Genomic DNA, 15,081 nt, shown 5'->3' on the forward strand with positions numbered 1-15,081 from the left:
ATGATGCTTATAGTACATATTATCAGAGTTTTATTGAAGAGTTTAGAAATCAAAACAACTCCACTTAACTGAAAAGTAGACGTTAAGTAATTTATTCTTTAAACAAACAGTAAAAGGAGCACAGAATATAATCAAGAAAGCGGATGATTAAGGATTTTATATTTGCTATTTGCTTGCGTATTGCCTCACCATTTTGACCGATTTTGGAAAGGAAGTAAGATATGAGGTCAGTCAAGTGTTTTAATATTTTTCCGGTAAAGTGTATATTCACTAAATAAAAGAAGCTAATTATCCTCTAGTTAAAGTAAATACACAATATGTATTTATTGAAAACGTTTATTTCTTGAAAACTATACTATTATCGTTTTACAATATTTGTTTCCAGTTATTTACGAAACATAAGTTGCCAGGAAAAACAAGAAATTATCAAGTTACAGTAGAACTTTTGGTAAAGCGTGTCTTCGACACTGATTTTGAAAACGAAAGTGCAAAGTGAAAGCAATGTCTCAAGAAGTTGTGATAGTTTCTTCATGCAGAACAGCAATAGGTTACGATTTTAAGAATATTTATAAAGTTCTTTTCCCAATGAAAACTGCTTGAACACAAATAACAATGATCACGAATACCCTATGCACATAAGACATAGCCTTCCAAAAAAAGCAATAAACAAAACACCTGTCAGCCCTGTGTTTCAGCTTTTGTTTGAAACCTTCCATTCAGTTGCACAGTTTAAATCACCTATTGTTGCGTAGAAGTCTATTGTTCTCTTTTGTCCATGTCAATCCTAATAGTTCAGCACATGTATCATACTATAGGTGAACTTCTAATTTTAAAACATGTTTCCAAACTTTTTTTGTAGTTTAAAGTTGACGTACAGAGACATTTATATGTCTTTGATGTTGGTAATTTCTACAGGAAATATAATAAATGCATAGCAAAATTTAATGAAGCGTTTGATATTCTGATACTCTGTAAAAGTATTTAAATTTGTTTAGTTAGGTCCAGCAATACTGTAAAACTTTTCGAACCGTGCACAGACTTGTCTTTATTCAGATTTAAAATATATATGCCGAAAAAAGAATGAAATTTACATTATTATTGTAAGTTTAAACAGTATTTATGAATGAAAAATTACAACAATAAAGTATTACAATGTGACATGAACTTATATTTTGAAAAACTTTTATAAATCTATCTCTGATTCACTTAATTGCTTACTTTCTTTGTGTCCATTCACGAGTAAAGACTAAAAGTATCAGCACTATCAATTTTGAATTCTTTACAGGTAGTTTTCTTGGTGCTTTTTCCAATGTGCCTGCACATGAACTAGGAGCAAGTTGTATTAAGGATGTACTCACCAGAGGCAAAGTACTACCAGAGGATGTGTCTGAAGTTATTTTAGGACAAGTTTATACTGCTGGTATTGTTATCATTAGATTTAGATTACTGTGGATTCATTTTTATTCCCGGTATACCAGTTTTCCTGGATTATGTAGGGATGGGTATACTTCAGCTTTGAATGTTCAACGAAATGCAAATTTCCTTCTATGCAGACTTTTTCAAAACCAAAAATCAAATACACAGGTTCCAAACCCCCCCCCCCCCCCAAAAAAAAAAAAAACCCAATGAGTCCACAATATGAAACAGTTAATTCTATAGAGCAAATAGCCTGTGACAGTCAATTTTTTATTTTCTTTACACAAGTATTTATAACTCAAGAATTTTAGTAAATACTAGTTAACCAATGTTACGCACAATATTACAAGTTGAGAATTATATTTACCTCAGGCTTTTTTAAAAAGAATTGTCAGTAGAAGTTAAGAAAAACATCAACAGCCATAAAAAAAAAATTTGCAACACCAACTGAAATTGTTAAGAAACTGCCAATAGCCGAGAAGTTATGTCACAGAATATAAGTTCCGTCATAATATTTATTCCAAAGATAATTTATTATGTAACAAAAGTTCCAATTGGAATTATTGTTATGTGATATTTATACCATCAGCATAATAAAAGGACCAATGCCCCAGAATTTTTATCACATAAAACAAATTCCAATAGGATGTTTTATTACATAATAAATTATCTTTGGAATAAACATTATGGTAGAAATTTCATCTTATGACTGGTGTAACATTTTGACTTTCATCATTTTGAAATATCACTCATTAAAATGAGAAAAAAAAAATGGAAAAAAATCTTATGTAATAATTATTTCGATTGGAAAAAATATTATGTAATACAATGTATATATTCAGATTGGAAAAAATATTATATAATATCTTTTCTGACCAAAAAATATTATTATTTCTATCCATTACTAATGCCAGATTGGTAAATTGATATTATAAGAACAGGTATCGTGAATATGAGAAATAATTGTTCCCAATCTTGTAGATATTAAACAATCATTCTGAATTATCCACAATTACTGGTATGCATATTTTACCTTTAAATGATATTTTTCTCATTAGAATTAACATTATATTTCACAGCTGAACTTTTTAACATATTTAGTTACCTTCAACATATGTTCCATCATTTAAGAACATAAATATTTTCTCATATTCATCAGCCTCTGTGTTTCAGTATACATTCATATAATATTAGTGGAACAAATATAATACAGATGGAAAAAGTATTCCATGACACAATTTCCGCAGAACATGTATTATTACAATATTTTTTCCCTCAGGAACAATTATTATTAGGAACAAATATATGTTGACAGTTATAAGGTTAGAAAACTGAAATACAGTTTTCAAATTTAAAATATTTATCATTATTTGTGCATGAATACATGTATTTATTTCATATGATGTAGATGTAATCATTGTGCACATGTCAACATGAACTATTTCTTTTTGAAGGAAGAAGTAATTATTCCTACTGTCAATTTACGAACTGTAATTTTTTCCCACACATTATCAAAATTAAAAATAAGCTGTACTAGTTATATAATGTGATTATATGTGTCTATAGCTCATGTGGTTTTAATGGTTATTAGTTAAAAAAGTCAACATTGATTAATTCAACTGTTCTTCTTTTAGGGTTGCCCACTGACTGGGCAACTAGAAAATATTGGGAGAGTTGTTTATAATAATAATTCTTTATCTTAAGGTGGTACATGTTGTACCCAACACTTTCACGAAAATTAATTTGGCTCGTTCAATTTTCATAAAACTTTGACAAAGTATTTACTTAGACCCTTTGCCAAAAATATAAAAAAATTCAAAAAATTTGAACCAACCATTTTATCAGAAAAATTACACTAGTTATATAGCAGTTTGACAAACACTAATTTTGATCATTGAGAAGCTTAATATTCCCTTAACAACGCAACGTAATTAAAAGGTTTAGCTGATTTTACAGAGTTATCTCCTTGTAGTGTTAGGTACCACCTTAAGTTAAACTAGAATTGGTTAATGACACCTTTTAGAATAGAACTATTGCCCTGCCTAATAAATTAATATATACTGTTCATGTAAATATCTTATTTACATATTTGGTATAAACATTAAAATTCCTCCTATGAAAATGTTAAGGCCATGCATTTAAAAAAAAATCAAACTTTAATAATGGCGACTAATTTGTCTTGTTTGGAAAATGGTATTTGAAAATATTATTTTATCCAGTTCAAGGACAAAATCCTGCCAGACAGGCCAGTGTGAAGGCTGGATTACCAGTTTCAATACCAGCATGTGGAGTAAACATGTTATGTGGATCTGGGTTACGAGCTGTTGTATTAGGATACCAGGCTATAAAGAATGGAGATGCTGATATTGTAGTTGCAGGGGGCCAGGAAAATATGAGTATGGTATGAAATTATTCAACTTATTCTTTCATTTATACAAGTAAACATAAGGAGATGTGGTATGATTGTCAATAAGACAACTTTCCAGCAGCATTCAAATGATGTGAATGCTGGCAACTTTTGGTGACTGTAGGACCATCAACAATGAGCAAAACACATATGGTATAGTACTGGTAGTTTTTATCAGGGTCTGATATGACAAAATGTCAAACAATTCGAGTTAGTAAGATAAAATCAAAATACTGAAGTACTGAACATGGGATGACCACAGGTTCTTGTGGATGGTGAAAAGCACAAGTCACAGAAACAGATCACATCTCTATACTTGAAACTGAGGTTAATTTACAGAGATATTTTTTTCTGATACAAGTTCGTGCTTGGATGATGAATAAATATCAGGAAATTCAACCTCACTGTAATAACTATTATATTGTACAAATCAGTATACCTTGGACTATTATACTAATATAATAATAGTCCCAGAAAATACACTGGTTTGTGGTTAAAATAATAATAAATAAATAAGCTTTATTTAGAGTCGGCAAGGTATACGAAGTGAAACAGAGACAAACATAAGCTCTAATGAGCTTTTAACATAAGAAATTGTACATTATATTAATATTACGGTTGCATGTATATATAATTTTCATCTATTTGTATATTCTACTATTATTATAGTGCAGTGCAAGTACATGGTGGACACTCTTCTGTAAAAAAAATCAAAACCTTAAAGGCTGTAAAAGCAATTACTGCCATGTTAATGTTTTGGGGACTTTTATTTTTCATCCACATATATAGAATTAAACCTGACAGGACAGGAGTATTGTCTAGTGAGAAGCAAGAAGGTTTTAACTTTATACCAATAAAAGACTTTAGCAGGAAATTATTTTTACTATGTTTTATATTTCACAAGGAGACAACACGTTTACCAGGCTAAAGTTAGGGTTAATTATACATGTGCTGAAACATATAACTCAAAAAGAAATCATTATGGATTATCCTCTGGTAGTGTTTGGTGTTTGTAACTGGGGGTGGGGGGTCATCACAGACAAACATGACATTAAATCGTCATTATACGAACAAGAACAAACAGCTCTATGTTGCTTTGATATTTATCTATTTTCAGGAAACGTTGCGAAAAATGATCTTGTTAAATGAGTTACCTTTGTTAAAAAAAGAATTTTATTATTATTATTATTATAATTATCTTCAATATTTCGAAAACATGTGAAATAAATTTCAGGTCCATTTCATTAGTAAGGGGAGTCAGGAACCTCGTAAGAATCTTTTCTCTGAGTCAGCTATTTTTCAGAAGGCAGTTAAGTTTGTCTATTTTTAGAGTACAGGTAATCATTTGACACTACGTATAACCTGTCACAGTGACCTGTGTAGTGATTTTGATTTTACGATAAATTTATGAATGAATGATAATTTTATGAATGAACAAGAGCACCTGACCTCTTTCTTAAACACCAATTAAACATAAAACTGTATTTAATAAGGGATAATTCAGTAAAATTTTCAGTACTAAATCAACAACTGAAATGATTGCATATTTTGTTGAATCATCGTATGAATGGAGAATGGAATCGCAGGTATAAAAATGCACTTTTTTCACTTGTAATGACCGAGGATCTATAATTTTTATAGATCGGTTGAAAACCCCAAACTAATTTGCATAATGTTGCATAATGGAAATTTAGGCAATAGCAATACATCGAAATGACCTCAAGGTCTACCGTCATCCCGATGTAAAAATTACATACTCATATCATAATTATAAAGTTTATATTTATTGATATCTGTTTTCATGTTTTACACAAAGCATTAAAGAAATAATTAAATTTTTTGGGGTGTATTTAGAAGGCTTTTTAGACAAGCACAGGGACTGGTCATTTTTGGGCATGACAAATTTAACAGTGAGAAGCTAAATATTTATTACTATATGAGTATATGATTTAATATTTTAATCTCCTGGATAAAATGAGCAAGGAAATGACATCCAATTTTGATAAATTTTTATTTCTGAACTGATTCAATGCTTTACAATCTTACTGCATCTACTAATTTATGAAATGATGAGTCCAGACTAGGACTCATGGCCTGCCTTAGTGAAAACCATAAATTAACTACCAAGATAGTTGTTAAGGAAAACCTTGATGAAAAATACATAGAATATTGTTTCTTATTATCTTATATAATGATTTAATGATGAAAAAATATTTTTTTCATTTTTACTTGTCAAATTGTAGGCTCCCCATTGTTGCAACATGAGATCTGGTACTAAGTTTGGAGATGTATCTTTTGTTGATAGTATGCTGAAAGATGGCTTAACTGATGCTTTCCATAACTATCATATGGGAATCACAGGTAATTATACACCTGCTGTTGTCCTTGGAAACTAAAAAATGAAGCTTCCTGAAATGTGTGACCAAATTTTATGAGAACATGATATAGAATCTTATGCATTTTCAGAATCATCATCAACACTAATTACCAAATATTTAAATACTTAAATACTGTGGATTCATTATTATTCGTTGGATACCAATTTCCGTGGGTTTCGTGGGTACAGGTGAACCATGAAATCAGATGTTCAACGAAATACATATTTTAATAAGCTTTGTATACAGGGATTGTCAAAACCACAAAATCAAATAACCTCGAAAATGCAAGATTTTCGCAATCCACGAAAATTGATACCCACAAAAATAAATGAATCCACAGTACCGGTATATTCGAATACATTTTGGCCATGATTAAAATTTTGCTGCATTTATCTTGGAAACTACAAATCAGAAATTATGTCTTAAAACACATCAGCTACAGACTTATAACTAGTATATATATTTGTTTAGGGGCCAGCAGAAGGACGCCTCCCGGTGGGGGAATTTCTCGCTGCATTGAAGACCTATTGGTGACCTTTGCTGTTGTCTATTCTATGGTCGCGTTGTTGTCTCTTTGACACATTCCCCATTTCCATTCTCAATTTTATTATTGTTTAAAGTCTTTCCTATAATGGAGTTTGATATAATAAACTTGATCAGGTCGTAGATTACAGTACATTATGATAAAAGTAAAAGACTGAAATATGCACAGCCATGTGAAACATAGATAGTCAGCTAAGTGTTTTTTGTTTTTTTTTATTTCAGCTGAGAATGTGGCCAAGCGATGGAATGTAAGCAGAGAAGAACAAGACAAATTTGCTTGTCATTCACAACAAAAATGTGAAGAAGCTCAAAAACAAGGATATTTCGCAAAAGAAATAATACCAATATCTATTTCAGGAAGGGGAGGTAATTCATTTTTTCTGTATTCAAATAATTATATTGTGATGTTCAACTTCCAGCAGCATACATCAACTTCATATGTATATTTGTTTGTTCATGCATTAATTATATTTGTTGGTAAATTTATTGTATTATTATGACTAATAGGAATTATTTTCTAAAGGAAAACAGTTAGGGAAACACTTCATTGTATATTTGGGGGGAAACAATAGTATGCTTTTTGTATTTGATAAAAAGAAATAATAAGTTAGCATATAAACTACTAGTACATTGAAAGATCATATTGACTTTTATAATCAAAGAAGATATATAAAAAAGAAGATGTGGTATGATTGCCAATGAGACAACCGTCTAAAAGAGACCAAAATGACACAGAAATTAACAACTATAGGTCACTGTACGGCCTTCAACAATGAGCAAAGCCCATACCTGATAGTCAGCTATAAAAGGCCCTGAAATGACAATGTAAAACAATTCAGACGAAAAAACTAAAGGCCTTATTCATATAAAAAAATTAACGAAAAACAAATATGTAACACATAAACAAATGACAACCACTGAATTACAGGCTCCTGAATTTGGACAGTCACACACATACATAATGTGTTTGTTCAAGGGGGAACAGCTTAGAAAAACTGCCTTTGTTTTGATGAAAAACAAGATTCTATTAAATCAACCAAAAGTTTATATTTTGACTTTCTCGTTATGTTTTACAGTATTGAAGGGCAGAAACCTGGTACCATTAATCTTTACTTATTTTCATTAATTACAACTTTTGAGTTTGTGTTTAAATGTTCCATCTAAGTAATTTTAAGTCTGAAATGATTGATATATGGTCAATGTGTACCTCTAGGAAAATCTGAAATGTTGTCACATCCATCTTCTTTTCATCCAACAATGACTAGTTTTTTAAGTGTTGCCTTAAATCTTGATCTACACATCATTGCTGCCATATCAATCATCCATTATGCCATCATCAACATTATATTTTTGAAAATTGAAGTTAAGTCAGCATCACACTTTATACATCTAAAACACAACCTTTTAATTCTCATCTTCAATATTTTGTTAACCAACCTTGAAATTATAATACACAATGAATTGAATTCAGTTAAATGATAAAGAAAAACAAATCTCAAAAAATTATTGGGATTCTAATTAACTGCTCCAGGTTTTTTTGCAATTTTAAATGAAAATATTTTGTATTCATTATATGTGGAAAAACAGAAAATCAGTATATTTGGATATTTAAGGTACCAAAGAAATAACAACAGATGAATTCCCAAGACAAGGTTGCACAGTGGAAGGCTTTAGTAAATTGAGACCAGCCTTTGACAAATCAGGATCAGTAACTGCTGGGAATGCCTCAGGTATCAATCATATACCCCTATAATTAACTTGAAATTTAAATTAAGATATGTAGGCCATTATCTAGTGTCTGTTGCAATTCAGGAAAAGATGGAAATTCTCTACATTAGGTCTTGTTTCCCATCAATGGTGTTCCACAACATCTGAATTTATATGCATATTTTTTGCACATTGTAAGAGATGAAATACATATATTTGATAGATTGTTCAGCAAAGTATATATGTTTTTGCTCTTCATGAAAGTTAATTCCATTATTAGTTATTGGTTCTGTAAATTTTCTTTTAATTCTATTTTTTACACAGCTTTAATCAGGTTTCTGTGCATATCTTTATTGTCAGATTTGTTGTTTGAAAACATAAGAATTGCAACAAATAACCAACATATTATGCTTTCATAAGGCTTTGAAAAATTGTTCCACATTCAAATATACATGTCATAGCATATTTTATTTTTCAGGGGAGGTAATTTGGTCTTTCCCTTATTTGCCTGATAAGACAATTATTGCCCTGTAGCCATGAAACTTGGTAAACATTTTTTTTTATAAAATCTGTTTTAATCATGTCAATATAATTTTGAAATATGTCATGATTTTGAACAATAATAGGACAGATAACACAATTATTGCCCTTTGATTTTCATTGCCTACATTATTGTCCTTAGTCCTGATAGTGAATTACATCCAAATATTTTCCACAAACCTTAAATTTTAAGTCATGTTTCATGCCTCAAATATCCAATAGGGGAATGAAATAACACAGCAAAAAAAATGGATCATGAACTTTTAAAAGTATTGTAGTGATACAGTCCAATTGAGAAATGTAAAAAAAAAATTAGTATATCTGAAGATGTAAAACTGACTTCAAGACTCCCTGAACCTAAAATTCTTCATATTTGAGTTAGGGATGATTAATATATTGGATCCCCTCCCTCCAATGTAATAATGGATGAGCAATGAGTACATATGTTAGTGATGGGGTTCCTTGTACAATACTTTTAATTTGAACGAATCTGAAAGAGACTGACCCTGTTTACTTATTGTAGGTTTAAATGATGGGGCAGCTGCTGTATTATTAATGAGTGCGAATGACGCAAACAAAAGAGGGGTTACACCAAAATGCAGAATAGCATCTTGGGCACAAACTGGTGTAGATCCCGAAATTATGGGTACTGGACCCATTTCTGCAAGTAAAAAAGCAGTAAGTAAGTCACCTGATTTGTTAGCATACAATAATAATAATTATGATACTGAGTGTAAACAAAAAAACTTTGGTGTGTAAAGGTTAAAATGACAACCAAGAGAATTTTAAATAACAAATTCAGAAAATGTATTGTCCTTGTGAGAAATGGACAAAGTCAAAACTCTTAGGTCAATACAGAAAGAGATCAAATAGGTCTGACGGTTTTTGTCTCGCCTTGACGGAGTCAAAAAGCGAAACATAGGTATGCTGTTTCTGGTGTTGGCGACGGCGGCATCAACAATGTATTAGTTTGTGATTAGGTCTAGTTTATGGTGAACCACAAGTGGTAGGTCAATCATATTTGGTATGCAGTTGTATAAGCATTGGTACATCTCATTTCCATGGAGATTATTTGGCCCTGCCCCCACAGTCATAGTCTATTGACTTCAAACTTTTGCTTATTTTACATGTTTTAGTTTTTGATTAGGTCAGTTTATGGGGAACCACAAGTGATAGGTCAATGATATTTGGTATGCAGTTGTGTAAGCATTTGCACATCTTATTTCCATGTAGATAATTTAGCTCCACCCCCTTAGTCGTGGTCTATTGACTTTGAAACTTTTACTTATTTTACATGTATTATTTTGTGATTAGGTCAGTTTATGGGGAACCACAAGTGATAGGTCCATGATATTTGGTATGTAATTGTGTAAGCATCGGCATACCTCATTTCCATGGAGATAATTTGGCTCCCCCCCTTAGTCATGGTCTATTAACTTTGAATTATTTTCTGAGTTATCATGTAATAGTTTGTGATTAGGTCAATTCAAGGGGAACCATTAGTGGTAGGCCAATGTTAATTGGTATTCAGTTGTATAACAGGGGCGGATGCAGGAATTTTCGAAAGGGGGGGTGCTAACCCAGGGCAAAGGGGGGGTGCAAGGGGTGCAAAACATATGTCCTGATACAAATGCATTGATCGGCAAAAATAAAGGGGGGTGCGCACCCCCGGAACCCCCCCCTTGGATCCGCCACTGTATAAGCATTGGCACATCTCATTTCCATGGAGATTACTTGGCCTTACCCCTCAGCCACAGTCTAATGACTCTGAAACTTATCTTAGTTTACATGTATTAGTTTGTGATTACATCAGTTTAAGATGAACTGCTAATGTTAAGTCAATGATATTTGGTATGCAAATTTATTGGCATTTGCAAGCATTGTTTCCATGGATATTATTTAGCCCCACCCCTCTTATTGACTTTGAAACTTTTCTATAGTTTACTAGTTAATTTTTGTATTTAGATTTGGGAATGACTTATAATAAGTCAATGGTCATACCTATGGATCTGGGGTTATGGCACAAATTATTTAGGAATTAAGGGCAAAAACAGGGGGGAAACAATGGTTTTTTTCTGGTTAAAGGACAATTGAGAGTTTAATGGAGGTAATTGAAAAATAATATGTTTGATTACCTTTTACATTACTTTTAAATTATGTATAATTTTTTTTGTAATTTTAAGGTTTAAGAAGTTACTACTTAATATATGATGATAAAGAAATGTTGATTTTAGCCATGGTTTTGTATGTCATTTTCTATTTTTAGAACTATTTAGATGGATAATTTTGGTTGTAAATTCCAAGGGAAATTGAAATGAGATTTTGACCAAACTTGAAGAAGGATTTTTTTTGGAATAAGGGTGGGGGAGGTTAAAAAAGAAAGGGGGAGGAGGGTAAAAATAAAATTGTGGAAGGGGGATAAAAATATTTTGTAAAAAAAGGGGGATAATTTATTTTTTTTTTGGTTGGGATTGTTTGGAAAAAGGGTGGGGGGTAAAAAAATGAGGGGTGGCATTTTTTTTTTGGGGGGGGGGGGGGTGAGGGGTTTGGAAAAAGAGGGGGGGTAGAAATATTTTTTTTTAGGGGGGAGAAGTGTCAATTTGCAACAGCAAAGGTAATTGCATAAAAGCAAAACATTGAGCATGAATTCAAATCCTATAACCAATTCTAAGCAAAAAAAGAGCCAAAGCAAGCAGTTTTAAAGTTTCGGGACAAAAACTTATGTTAAAGTGTATGTATCTCAATAAAATTGTACGACAAGGTTTCATAATACAAATGAAAGACTGGGATTGAGTTTGATGGTTAATGCTCCAAGGTTGGATTTTAAAAGTTTGAAAGGGGTGGGGTGGGAGGGGTCCAATATATTTTAAATGGTTGATATTTTTTTTTTCAACATTTTTCAAATTTCAAATTTTTGAAAAGTTTCAAGAAGTAATCTTCAATTGCACAGTATTGCAGATTAAATTTGTAAAATCTATGAGCACGTTTTTTTTTGCAAAAATTTGATCACAAAATGAACTCCGATACTATCAAGCTTCAATATTGTGTCCAAATTTGCCCCAACTGTTCAGGGTTGGACTACTGTGGTTGTATCAAGCTGCGCTCAGCAAAGCATTTTATTAAATTTTAATATGTTGATGTTAATGACAAAATGGAGGTCAAGTTTGATATTGACAATTTTCATTTTTGTGTTCAGGAGTTTAGGTCCTTTGTGGATTGAAAAATAATCATAGAACGTAGCAGGTCAAGAATGCCTGTAAGCTCCTTTTGCTCTCATATTAACAGCTCATTCATTGTTTTAAAATGATTCTGTAAAAGTTCTCCTGAATATACAGAATATATGTTTCAGAACAACATGTCTTATATTTCACAGTATAATTCTTTTTTTCCACAGTTGGAGAAAGCTGGATGGTCAGTAGATGATGTTGACTTGTTTGAATTAAATGAAGCTTTTGCTGCCCAGTCATTTGTGGTGGTTAAAGAACTTGGTTGTGATATTAATAAGGTATTGTGTAATATATACAATTGAACTTGAGGTTACAGTTGAGAAATAACATAAAAAAAAAACAAATCCAAAATAAAAAAATAAAAAATCTTTTATTGAACACTCGGTCTTCAATGATAGGCAAGTCAATGTAATTTTCTCAATTGAATTATTTAAAATCTTTCATGTTGAACCTTTTATAGACGACTATACTGTATGGGTTTTCTCAATTTTAAAGACCATAGGGTTGCGTATAATTGCTTACATCCATTTCATTTGAACTTTGGTGGATAGTTGTCTCTTTGGCAATCATATCACCTCTCCTTAATTTTATATTTGTCAAAGTATAGCCAGAGTCTAGGTAACTTATGATAATGAATGACTTCAACATGAACATGAAACAAATGAACACATCCCTATATAAAGAAACAAAAACTTTACATATAGTTTTTATACGCCCGTCAAAATTTTGACGGGACGTATTATGGTATACAAATGTCTGGTGTCTGTCTGTCCGTCTGTCTGTCTGTCTGTCTGTCCGGCGTAAACATGTCGCACCGTAACTTGAGAACGACTTATCTAAATTTCATGAAACTTAATATAGTTGTTTTTTATAATGGTCAAATGATCTGTATACTTTTTGGTGAAAATAAGATTTAAACTTTTTGAGTTACGGCACTTTGTAACTAAAACAGGGGTGTGTTTTTTTTTCACATGTCGCACCGTATCTCAAAAACGATTCTTGATTATTGCTTTAAACTTTACACACTTCTTAGTTATATTAATCTTAATATCTGTATACTTTTTGGTGATAATTCAAAATTTCATTTTTGAGTTATTGAGTATTATGTAAAAAAGGGGGAGGGTTTTTTACATGTCGCGCTGTATCTCAAAAACCATTTATGATTATTGCTTAAAACTTTACACACTTTTTTGTTATATTAATCTAAAGATCTGTATACTTTTTGGTGATGATTCAAACTTTCATTTTTGAGTTATTGAGTATTTTGTAAAAAAGGGGGAGGGGGTTTTTACATGTCGTGCCGTATCTCAAAAACGATTTATGATTATTGCTTAAAACTTAACACACTTCTTTGTTATATTAATCTAAAGATCTGTATACTTTTTGGTGATGACTAAAAATTTTATTTTTGAGTTATTGAGTATTTTGTAAAAAAGGGGAGGGTCTTTTTTACATGTCGCGCCGTATCTCAAAAACAATTTATGATTATTGCTTGAAACTGTACACACTTCTTTGTTAAATTAATCTAAAGATCTGTATACTTTTTGGTTTGATTCAAAATTTAATTTTAGTGATATTTGTAAAAAAAAAAAACAGGGTTGGGGGGGGGGGGGGGGAGAGGGGTTTCACATGTCCCGCCGTGTCTCAAAAGCAATAAATGGTAATTGCTTAAAACTTTCTCAGAAACTATTTATGATTATTGCATAAAACTTCCACACAAGACGTTGGGCGTATCATGCGCTCATGGTACAGCTGTTTATTATTATATAGAATATTTCCAAGTTATTTCCATTTAATTCAGAATTTGACCTTATGTTTTAGGTCAATATAAATGGTGGAGCTATTGCTTTAGGTCATCCAATTGGAGCTTCAGGAGCCAGAGTTCTTGTGACATTAATTCATGCATTAGAAAGGACAGGGAAAAAGAAAGGTGTTGCAGCATTGTGTGTAGGAGGGGGCATGGGTATAGCAATGTGTGTAGAAAGGTTATAACCGTGATTAAACTCTTGTGATGAAACATCTACTTAGTGGAACTAACATTGTTACAGAACAAATAAATCAGCATTATGTGTAGGAGGGGGCATGGGTATAGCAATGTGTATAGAAATGTTATAGGGATTAAACTATTGTGGAGAAACATCTACTTAGTGGGACTAACAATGGGATATTGAACAAATAAATTATATTTTTTGATAATTCTAGTTTTTCAATCATTTTCTGTCTTTCTGTACACACAATTGTAAAATTGAAACATGAAGGAATAGCAATCATCAAAAGTAAAGAACAGTATTACAGATCACATCAACCTAAAACACCAGACTCCTAGAAAAAAGACATACAAATACCAACAACTAACAACACATGTTTCAGAACTATGTTTTATTGATTGTGATATATTGACTGTTCTTTGTCTTTTTACACCCCTTTACCATGATGAATAGAAAGGCATTATGTTTTCAAGTCTCTACATCTGGTAGTTTGTCCCATATCAAGTTTTTAGGTAAGGAAGTTTACATCAAAGATGGAGTCACATCAACTTAAAACTTTATACAACAATGTACTCATGCTTATTGCCAGGTGACTTTTAAATAAATAACAAAATGCTATTTTGACCTTAATTTGATGGTTCACTGAACCTGGACAGGATAGTGCCAGAAAGTCATGGTTGCATATGAACACATATTCTAGGCTATTATGTTGGTCATGGCTTTGTCTGTATGTCTCTCTAAGACATTTGATGTTTTACTGACTATTGTCTTGCAATATTGGAAATTTTGTGAATGAGTATGACAGCAAACATTAGGCATTCCTTAAATATTTTACATGGTTGAACAAATAGAGGGATCTAGTACACAATTTGTAT

General features: G+C 31.6%; 1 protein-coding gene across 1 annotated transcript; it reads left to right on the plus strand.

Annotated features, from left to right (window-relative positions):
* Positions 1-427: 427 nt before the first annotated feature.
* Positions 428-14,414, plus strand: LOC139492071 (acetyl-CoA acetyltransferase-like). The gene is made up of 9 exons (XM_071280199.1): positions 428-547; positions 1,286-1,420; positions 3,636-3,817; positions 6,067-6,184; positions 6,967-7,110; positions 8,358-8,474; positions 9,515-9,669; positions 12,386-12,496; positions 14,040-14,414. Exons 1-9 carry the CDS (start codon positions 502-504, stop codon positions 14,208-14,210), a joined length of 1,179 nt encoding a protein of 392 aa, XP_071136300.1. The 5' UTR covers positions 428-501; the 3' UTR covers positions 14,211-14,414.
* Positions 14,415-15,081: the final 667 nt, after the last annotated feature.

The sequence above is a fragment of the Mytilus edulis genome, chromosome 10 (genome assembly GCF_963676685.1).
Source record: "Mytilus edulis chromosome 10, xbMytEdul2.2, whole genome shotgun sequence".
In the NCBI taxonomy this organism is placed as follows: Eukaryota; Metazoa; Mollusca; class Bivalvia; order Mytilida; family Mytilidae; genus Mytilus; species Mytilus edulis.